General features: G+C 39.3%; 1 protein-coding gene across 1 annotated transcript in view; it reads left to right on the top strand.

The window, feature by feature from the left end:
* The window catches only part of FAM171A1 (family with sequence similarity 171, member A1), a gene marked incomplete at its 5' end in the record, with an annotated part of 35,900 nt that extends 28,705 nt beyond the window's left edge, over positions 1-7,195 (top strand). Inside the window, 4 exons of the mRNA XM_009084939.1 lie at positions 1,266-1,382; positions 3,846-3,960; positions 4,617-6,959; positions 7,033-7,195. Of these exons, the coding sequence (XP_009083187.1) occupies positions 1,266-1,382; positions 3,846-3,960; positions 4,617-6,318 (1,934 nt within the window). The remainder of the gene's footprint in view (positions 1-1,265; positions 1,383-3,845; positions 3,961-4,616; positions 6,960-7,032) is intronic.
* Between the last annotated feature and the right edge of the window lie 3,484 nt (positions 7,196-10,679).

The raw sequence follows: 10,679 nt of genomic DNA, 5'->3' as shown, positions 1-10,679 counted from the left end.
GCAGCTTGTCTTTCTGGTGAGCATGTGAAGCTGAGCAAGGGAAATCCAGCATTCTGCCCTGGCCCTGCACAGAGGCAGAAAGCTGCACTACACAAGTGCAGAGGGGTTTCTCCCTTCTCTATTAGCAGATCAGCATACTGGTAGTGGCCACCAAAGTGTGGGAAGAACCCACTTAGGGAGGTCATGCCCTCAGTTATGGTACCCACTGGAGATGCCAAGCCAGGATTGCAGCTTTGGGAAAACCTGTCTGGTGCCAGAGGTTGCTTCCCAGTGACTGCTCTTGGTGTCCAGGCCAGCAGTTCTGTTCCTTTCAAAGAGAATGAACACAGGAGCAGTCTACAAGCCATGTTGGGCATTTCATATATCAGAAACTAAGGTGATTTTTTTCTCCTACAGCACCAGAATCAGGGGTCTGTATGAATTAGGAAAAGGCATTCAGCTGATTCAGTTGTAAAGGTTTTCTTGTTAGCCCAATTTTGCAATAAAATTAATCTTTGGGAGCTAGAACAGCTCTCAACTAGTGCAAATTGTCAATCTGGACTGCTTAAGAGTTACGTGAATTTAAACACATTGCTTTAAAATTGTTAGTCTTATTAATTTCGAAATTACCATTTGATAATTCTAAAAAAAAATAAATCTGGTTTATTTCCTCGAAGAAACATGTTTTTAAAAGCTCATCATCCATGACCATCCTGGGGTTATTATACACATTCTGAATGACTAACAGAGTTGAATCAAAGTGATGGTATGACGTAGTTCTGCATTCTTTGGCAGTAACATTCATGAGCTTGTTTTCTGTATAGGAAAACTAACATTTTGAGGCAGCATTTTCTTCGGTCTCCTAGAGGTTTACAGCCAGAGCTGGTAGAAGGGTGGCGTGCAGAACTCACATGTGGTCTGGGAGATATGGTGTCTATTGAAATACAGTTTTTAAGCAGGCTGTCTCATATAATCAGCTTCAGGAATATCATTCTTCAAAAAAAATGGGGAATGTAATGTGACAATTTCTTTAACGGTTTTTGAAGATTTATTAGTTTCATTTAATCTTAAATGTTGGGGTGGGTTTTGCTTCTGAGAAGGCCGTGGGGATGACTGCTTGTGGGAGCTCTCAGATGACCAGAAGGCACAATCTCCCACCTCATAGCAACACACACACTATGCCTGCAGCACATTGATAGGTTTTGTTACTGCTTGGTTGTCCACTCATTTGCAGAGAAAGGTGTAAGTATATCTCTAACACCTTCCTACAACCTTTGCATTTACAGGGACATGGTTGAAGAGTAGTTTGGGCATTGTACAACAAGAAGGAGATCAGTTGACTTGGACTTATATTGCACCTCAGCTGGGCTATTGGGTCGCAGCTATGTCACCTACTATCCCAGGTAAGATGGAACTGAATTTTACTGATATTTGCAGCATTGAGCAATTATTTATTCATATATAATGTTTGTATTTTTCAGAATGACCTCATCTGAGATGCCACAGCTTGATCAATAATGGATTATTAGAAAACAGAAATCTGAAAGTAAAGGGCTAAAATCTTTTGGGGATTGTGGGGGGCAACCCTTGTACTCACAATATCTGAGTCATTCCAATGGGAAACTTGTTTAAGTGTTCCTGCTTTGATGCACTGATGTCACCACTGCCTGGTAGAGCCATTGCTAGAAAATGAGGGGAGTTAAAACATCACTGTGTTGGTGTTCCAGCAGGTAGAAAGATACCTGCTGTGATGATACATGGATTCACCTGAAACCATCATCACCCTGGGTTAGACCTTTGCTAGTGGATTGATTGATTGACTAATTGTAACTTTGTTTCATTTTGTGCTGAAGATGCCCATTTTGCCCTGACTTGTGCTTTGCATCTTCTCAGTGACTGACTAATTTACACCACAAGTAACTTAGTGTGGAAGTTCTAGTGAGTGTATTAGCAGAGTGGCATTAGTAGGTGAGCTGACTGGTTGCCATCTGCAAGCCTCTTGGCATAACTATAGAAAATGGCTTTGAACTAGGCATTAATTACATGTGCTTCTGTGCCTGTGGAGGTTATTAATGTTGCAGCTTGCTCTTCCTGTTTTTTTCCTGTGTGGCTGCCTGAGATTGCTTAGTATTAGCTCTTCAGCCACCAATAATGAGATATACTTCTGCATATAAAAGAGCCAGTCAGTCAAAAAACCATGCCAAACCTAAACACAAAATTCCTCCTCTTACAGATTGACTTTATAAAGTTTTCTGTCAGAAAACAAAATCTGGTAGAAATGAAAACATTCTTGCCTTGGCTGTGTAAGCTAAATAAACTATATCTAACCAAGAAAACAAACTCTTATGTGAGGACAGGTTTTAAAGTCTACTTGTATATGCCATGAAGTTCTTTCAGGATATGCAAGCTTTTTATTTGAGGTTCTGTTAAATGAAACTGCTGGAATATTCAGCTATTCATTGCTGAACAGAGTTTAGAAGCAGGTGCAGATCTGAATGAACTGTCATATTGAATTTAATGGAATTTTACAACATAACTGTGCTTTATGAAAATGCAACTGCTCTGAGCCAAACATTTACCTGTACAGCTCTGTCCCAGACTGCAAGGGAGTTGCACTAGTCATGAAATTGTGCTTGTAATGCTAACATTAGAAGGCCTGTAACTCGAGCAGAAGACTTACTCGTCCTTGCATTTTAACTTATATGGCAGAATTTCTAGTTGTATTTTACTTTTCCTTCTTTCTGAAGGCTAGATCTGGATTCCTAAAACTTTGTTGCAATGGGAACAACATTTTCATGAAAAATTCAAGTGATTGATCTCATCTTCTTTTTGCTTAATGTCCTGAAGCAACAGTAACAATCAATTATGTATAGGTAGTGGTGGGACAGAAAGTATAAATATTTAGATTCCCAAATGCAATATAAGTTATGATATTTTTTATGAATTAATGTATTTTTGCATATTTTATCTCCTAATTGAATCTATTTGATTTCTTATCTCAAAATACGGACGAAGATGAGCTTTGTGTTCCTAGCAGTGGCTCTGCAGACCACTCGAGATCCACAGATGAGGTTCTGCAAACCTCATGACCTAGAACCTTAAAGTTGGCCAAGTTTGCTGTCCCTCACAGTACATGCATGTTAGTCTGCCAGCTGGTGCTGCACCTCCTTGCCTGCAGATGAAAATTTGGGCCTTTATTTCAAAATCATGATAAGGATTTTATGAACCAACACAGCTACACTGCATAATTGTGAACAGATGTTGTCCATATGTGTGCATTCCTTTGTATGTTAGGACATTTACTAAGCATTATTTAAACCTGGAGTTACAACACTGTTTCACTAGTGCCCTGTTTTTTAAAGCTGCTGAAGATCTGCTTGGCTTGGCTTGATCTAGACTTCAGAGCACCAACACATCTTCCAATGAATCCTGTACTGCACTGTAGGTACTGTTTAGTGTGAAGCACCACAGGTGTTAAAGAGAAGTTGTTGCCCACAGTGCTGCTACGTGCATTACAGTGCTGGAAGATGCTGTGATGGCTTTTCTCCAGTGATGAGAGCTTTGGTGCACTGTGTCAGCATTAGGACCCAGAAGGCAGCATTCACTAATGCATGCTCCCATTGAAACTAACTGCTTTCCCACAGAATGATCTAGTTGGACTTGCAGTCATGAAAACCAGCACATGCTTTCTCCACAACTTGCTCCCTTCTCCAGAGATGGTCTGCTCAATAGGCACCAGGGCTATGAGCAGCAGAGTTGCTAGCACCCTGATAACAAGGGAAGATGTCCCTCTTCTTGTTTAAGTGTTGTTCCTCTTCCTCTTTGCAGGTTATTGTAGGTCTAAATTCTCTTTTCTGGCCTTCCAGGTCCCGTTGTAACACACGACATTACCAGCTATCACACAATGTTTCTTTTGGCAATTTTAGGAGGGATGGCTCTCATACTTCTAGTCTTGCTGTGTCTGCTTTTGTATTATTGCAGGTAAGATTCACCATCCTGGTTATTTAGTTCATGTTGGAAATACAGACTTTTTTTTGTGCTTATGAAATTAAAAACTTCTGTATTGAAACATTTTTATTTTGGGAGAAGAAAAAAACCAAGTAAACACTTGAAATAGAAAGCAACAGTGAGATCAAATTTCCAGTGTTCCTGGTTACATACAGCATATACAATCCCTGCCTGTGCTAGGATGGTAGCTGAATGAATCACACACACCTCCATGTAACTGTGTGTGTTCTCCACGTAATTTCATATCAAACATGTGCAAGGGTTCAAAATCTCTGTCATTGTACCTGTTGCACATTTGCAAATGATCTTTCTATTAGCCTTATGTTAAAATGAATGTTAAACTTTTATCAGCAAGTGTCTATTAATGAGTGATTTTATATTTGCCTTCTCCAGACATTTGTTCCAATTTGTAATTGGTACTTGAGATGTTTCCCAACTGACATTAGTTATTCTTTAATTTTATCTTTGCTGCTGGGATAAGCTTTTAATTGTTAGGTTATGTAATAAAAGCTCAATTCCCCTAATACTAATCACTGCTTAAAAATCTTCTGTTAAGACACACTTGCTGCTCTTGTTTCTGTGTATAACAGTCATAAATGTGTCACTTCTTTTGTTCATGGCTTTTGTAGAAGAAAATGTTTAAGACCGCGTCAACATCATAAGAAACTCCAACTTTCAACAGCACTGGACACTTCTAAGAAGGATCAAGCAACCTCAATGTCCCATATAAATTTAATATTCTCCCGTCGTGAGTCAGAATTTCCCGGCGGGTTGTCCGTTGCTAGCAACGGACACACCGAAAACTCAGGGGCAAAGGAGTTAATCAGTGCTGTCCACATGGAGATGGTATCACCTAGTGGAGAAGCAGATATGCATACACCTATGCTCAAACACTCCTTCAGTACTTCCCAGGAGTTTAGCTCCCGAGAGGAACTGCTCTCTGACAAAGAGAAAGACAAGAGCAGAATTTCCTTGGATGACCTGACTCCCAGCGGGTCTCTAAGAAAAGACTACCACAAATCAGCAGACAGTTTTCCTTTAAAGACAAGAAAATCTACAGAAACAGCTGAAGGCTATGAATCCCCCATAAAAGATGAGTATAGGAGAAGTTACAATGCTATGCTGTCTCAGCCTTTATTTGAAAAGCAAGAGAGAGAAATTCAAGTATCTATGAACCATATTGCTACTGGAAGTAAATACAATATTCAGGAACAAATATACCCCACACCTTCAGCCCCTGAAAAAGAGCTGCTGGACTGCAGACCTACTGATTGTATGATGTCTCGTTCAGTTGATCACCTTGAAAGACCTACATCTTTCCCTCGACCAGGTCAGTTAATCTGCTGCAATTCTGTTGACCAAGTCAATGACAGTGTTTACAGAAAGGTTTTGCCTGCGCTAGTCATCCCAGGTCATTACATGAAACTGCCCGGAGAACACCCTTTTGTTAGCCAGCCTCTGGTTGTCCCAGCTGACCAGCAAATTGATCTAGAAAGACTTCAGGCTGAGCTGCCTAACCCTCACGCACGGCTTTTCCCACACCCACCCCAACAGCTGCAACCCCAGCAGTTAGCATCCCAAGCAATATCTCAGCAACATTTGCAAGATGCAGGTGCAGCTGAGTGGAGTCAGCAAAATGCTTCCATGTCTGAATCCATTTCCATTCCTGCCTCACTTAACGACGCATCCCTGGCTCAAATGAATAGCGAAGTGCAGCTTCTTACAGAAAAGGCTTTGATGGAATTAGGAGGTGGAAAGCCATTGCCTCATCCTCGAGCGTGGTTTGTTTCTCTAGATGGACGTTCAAATGCTCACGTTAGACATTCTTACATCGATCTCCAAAGAGCTGGGAGGAATGGGAGTAACGATGCCAGTTTGGACTCTGGTGTTGATATGAATGAACCAAAATCTGCCCGAAAGGGAAGAGGAGATCATCTGTCTGCGCCACAGAGTCACCCACCAGTGCAGGAGCACCAGCAGAGGGAGCGGAAGGTTTCAGATAGCACAGCTTACACACAACTTGTATACTTGGATGATATGGACCAAAGTGGCAGCGAGTGTGGAACAGCAGTTTGCAGCCCTGAGGACAATGCTCTCCGATGCCTCCTAGAAGGCACCAGTAAGAGAAGTGGTGTGCAGCTGCCCAGCCTGCAGGAGGAAACAAGAACTGTGGATACCAAACCAGAGCCATTAACTAGTCCTGAACACAGAACATCCATTCAAGATGATGAGGAGGACGAGGAGGATGAGGAAGATGACCAAGGTGAAGATAAGAAGAGTCCTTGGCAGAAACGAGAGGAAAGACCACTAATGACTTTCAATCTAAAGTGAGCTATTGTGAAAATCCACCCTTCAGTGGAGTATAAAATTGCCAAATATTCTTTCTGTGGAAGTGCTTGATTTTTTCCTTTTTTTTTTGTCTTTCTTTTGTCTTTTTTTTTTTTTTTTGGTTGTGGAGAGAAAAGAGAAAAACAAACTGTGGTGAGCAACATTTGAAAGAACTTAAATGCATTACTGTGTAAATGTTAGAAAAGAATTAAAAATCATTCCTCTGATTTAACGGCTGCCTCCAGTGAGATAGCTGGACAAAGAGTGTGATTGTTATTCCATATACTTGATATTGGTCATCCAGGATGTTGAAAATACTGACGAATTGTTTTGGTTGGTTTATGACCTCAATCTCCTTATGAATGGGAGCTGGTAAAGCTTTTGTTTTGTAGGCCAATTTTATGTTGATAATGCTACTGAAAGTATCTTAAAAACAGGAGTTTGACACGTGGTGTCCAAAATTGTGCATTATCTCAATGAAAGGCTATGCATTGCTGCTTTTAGTAATATTTTGCTTATACTATGCTTTTCTTAATTTTACAAGTTGGTTGTAAACATTTTATGTCCTTTATTATGAACTACTCAGCAATTTATTTTCATGTACAACTGCAGGAAACTTGAGTAGCATCCCTTAGCATTGAAGCCTTTTTATGAAACCAAACTGAACTTTGTGTCGACTAAGATTCCTCCAATTCTGGTCCCATTTTCTCAAAGTGCCTTTTTTACAGTAACAATGAACAGTCCCTTCTTTTGCTAAGTCCTTTTAATTGACCCCATTTGAGATTTTATAAACTTCTGAACTTCTACCTTTTATTTTAAGCTGCATGCCAAGAGTCCCATTTTGTGCTGAGCATTTCTCACTTCAATACAGTGTATTCTGTAGCTATCATGTATATTGTGGATTCTGTTTAGCCAGATAGACTTAGAAGACATTTTAAAGGGCCCAGAGTAGCCAAGAAGATAGTTCCATTGACTGTATATATTGTTAGTTTCCTCTGGAATCATAAGAGCTAATCATGCTCATATAAAATGAACTATAGACCGAGCAAGTGGACTTGAATGTGTCTAGAAGAATTGGGGAAAAAAAAAAAAATGTACTATCCAAAAGTGCCAGAATCACTCTTCTGTGCTTTCTCCATACAGAGCTGCTTGGTTATCCAAAAATTATAATTGAAAATAAACTGCAAAAAAAATCTCTGTGGATTTTTCCTCTGTTGGTGGTTATCACATTATTTTATGTTATTTAATAAGAAAAATACTTTGGTTTCACTTTTCCTGTGCATATTTGTGCTTCTGTGACTTTCCTTTGTAGTCCTCATGAACTTCAGCCAATACTGAAATTTAGAACCCTTTTCAGAAAAGCATCCTCCGTATCTTGATAAATACATAATTACTTGCTTAAGTATCACTGAAAACTTTGGAAATTAAATCCTGGTTTCACCAAAATTCCCTGCGGAGTCACACTTCCCATGGGACCGGTTTTCTTTCTGGGATTTCTGTGGCCATTCACACTTAGAGCACTCTTCTCACTTTTTCATGAATTGGGTACAAAGAAGAGAAAGGTGTGACTTCCACTCGTGGAGTCCTTCCTATACATTCAGTTTATCATGTCTCATCCAATCATTTTTATGCAGCATTAGCAGCAGTCATGCTTAATGAAGTTAATTATCGAGTACTTTCTAAAATGATTAGAGAAAGCGCTGTGTAGTTCCTATTTAATTTTTAATAATAAGCGCTGACTCAGATTCATTGCTTTATTTTCAGTAGATTTCAAGGTTTTCTTAGGAGGCAAGTGTTGTAATTTCCATCTTACTGTATGTCTTACCTGGGAGTCTGATCTCAAGCCAGGAATTGAATCCCGATTTTCCAGTTCCCAGGCCAGTGCTCCTCTCCATCCACAAAGCCAGGTCACCTCTGTTTTGCTTTGATTCATGTTTGGAAGTGGTATATGTCGTATAAGAAATCTGAAATATTTGTGGAGTACATTGAATATTGAAGTCACCATATTAGCAGTAAATTATGTTTTACTCATCACATGTGTTCCAGGTCCTTTCCTGTTCTGTTTATGAATTTTGCTACTGACCACCTGTGAACTGGTTTTGGGCTCTGGGTTACTCATTGTAAGTCTGTGCAAGGTCACTGAGCAGAAAAATACTTTAAAGGAATAGTATTTATCAGATGTCAGTAAGTGCTGGTAATACAGTGTCACTTATTAATCAGAATGCTGCATAAGTAAACATTCTGGTTAAAATTTCCACATACTAGAATTATTGTGCTATTTAATTTCCAACTTTCTGTTGTCTTAAATCTGTCATTTTTAATTACGTTCTTTTCTCACATTCCTTTGCAAAGTTTTCATCGTTACTATATTGTAAAGTGAGATTGTTACTATTAAATTGCAGTGGTTTGTTTCTTTAATGGTGTTGGTTTTATGTTCAAAACCCATAGTTTGATGGTTTGATGATTTGTGGTCCCAATTCAGCAAATATATCTGAACAAACACAATGGATGTTGCAAATCTTCTTTAAAAGAGCCTTTTTCAGTTGCTGTGATATCACCAGCCACATCATGGTTTGATTTTTCAGAATATATAGTTTATGAACTGTAATTCTCAATATATCCAACACATCTGAGCCATATGTTCAATGAAATTGTAAGAGTGGCACAGATCAGATAACAGAAGAGTGTGTTCATTGTACACTTTGCCTAATCTAAAAGACCAATGACAAGTTTCATGTTTAAATTTTCAGAACCTTACTGAGGAAGATACTTTGATAAAGCACAAAGAAATTTCGTTGCTTGGGTTTTGCAATTGCACAGTGAAGCAAATACCAATAAAGCTTATAAAACACAAGGGAACAAAGTATAACTTGAATAGGTCTTACCATCAGCAGTTCCAAGTGATCCTAGTCCATGCAGAAGATAACCTGGAGTAGCAGTTGTTTTCTTATTTTATGACGGCAAGTATTAGTGGGGGGAAAAGGCAGGAGTTTGTAGTGACAGAGCTTACAAAAATAATGAAATTATGTTGGTCTTTAAAAAGTACCAGGAACAGGTCTTCAGAGCCCATTTATATCACAGAGCCTATGAAATGTTAGGCCTGTTGGGAAGTAATACATTCATTAAGAGTCCATTCACTTCATGGTTATCCTCCAACTCCTACTTTTGAAATACTTCTCAAAGCTTATTAAACTGTAAAGCACCTTGACTTACTGTGATAATGACCTTTTATTATTTGATTAAGTGCTTTGTCAAAGTACCAGCATGCTAAACCCTGTAGAAATACAGGGGCAAAATTGGTTCCTGCCTGAGAGCATTTGCACTCTTAACATGTTGCACAAAGGTACAGAAGTGTGGTGCTGATCTGAAATGAACACAGGAAGTCTGCCCTTTGGAAATTGCTGGTGATCCTTTTCTCTCTTACAGGGAGGGCTGAGTAGCTGTAGTAGAGTGAATTAAGCACTCTTGAAATGCCTTGGCAATATTTTCATTTCCTACTCTTCATTCTATCCATGAATACCCTAGAGGACCAATTTTATTTCTCGATCCTAAACCAGCATGGTTGAGATTGGTAAGAAATGACATGTCTCATGTAGGGTTTAGCCTATAGAACAGTACAGGTATAAATGTGCAAGTGTTGGATCAGACATTTACTCTTTCTTTAGGAAGGTCTCTAGAGACCCAAAAAGGCTTTTTTTTTTTTCTTAACCAGAAAGAATTCATCTGGGAATTAAAATTTGTTATAACACAGTACCTCTTAAACAGTCAGTAGTCTGTAACTTAGGGCATGGTAGCATCCATCCAGTATGTCCTTGGACTTGGTGAAATGAGAAGAGTGTCCATTTGCTTTTCTAAAATACATGGGCCACAGGTAAGGTTTGTCTGACTCGGTGCTGCTGTTTGGGTCTCTTTAGCATTTGAAATCCAAGTTGTGGTATCTGCCACCTGGTGGTGAACTGCTTCTCCTTATGTCCTGCGTGTAAACCACACTTTATAATTTCAATGTAAGTATAACTTCAGTAACACCAGTAGCAGCTGGCACAAGATCATCGGTTGTTTTCTGGGCCTGTTGTCAGTCCAAGTGCAGAGATCCCTGTCAGCTGAGAGCCCTTGCCCAGCCTCTTAGCTGGGGCAGTAATCAGCTTATGACATCAAAATGCATTATCACTGATGGCAGTGTATTTTGCCTCATGAATAGCACCTCAGTTTTTAGATTAATATAAAGTAAAGATAATTTTAGCTACTGATTTTTTCCAAAGTTGAGAAAAATAAGAGCAACTCAATTATTCTTTTCCTGTCCTCTGCTTTCAGACAGATGTAAGCTGGAAGGTTCAGTGCTAACCTTACTCACATTATATATATAA

This window comes from Acanthisitta chloris, unplaced genomic scaffold (assembly GCF_000695815.1).
Source record: "Acanthisitta chloris isolate BGI_N310 unplaced genomic scaffold, ASM69581v1 scaffold21891, whole genome shotgun sequence".
Lineage (NCBI taxonomy): Eukaryota > Metazoa > Chordata > Aves > Passeriformes > Acanthisittidae > Acanthisitta > Acanthisitta chloris.
The sequence above is the reverse complement of the archived record's forward strand: the minus strand, read 5'-3'. Positions and strand labels throughout refer to the sequence as shown.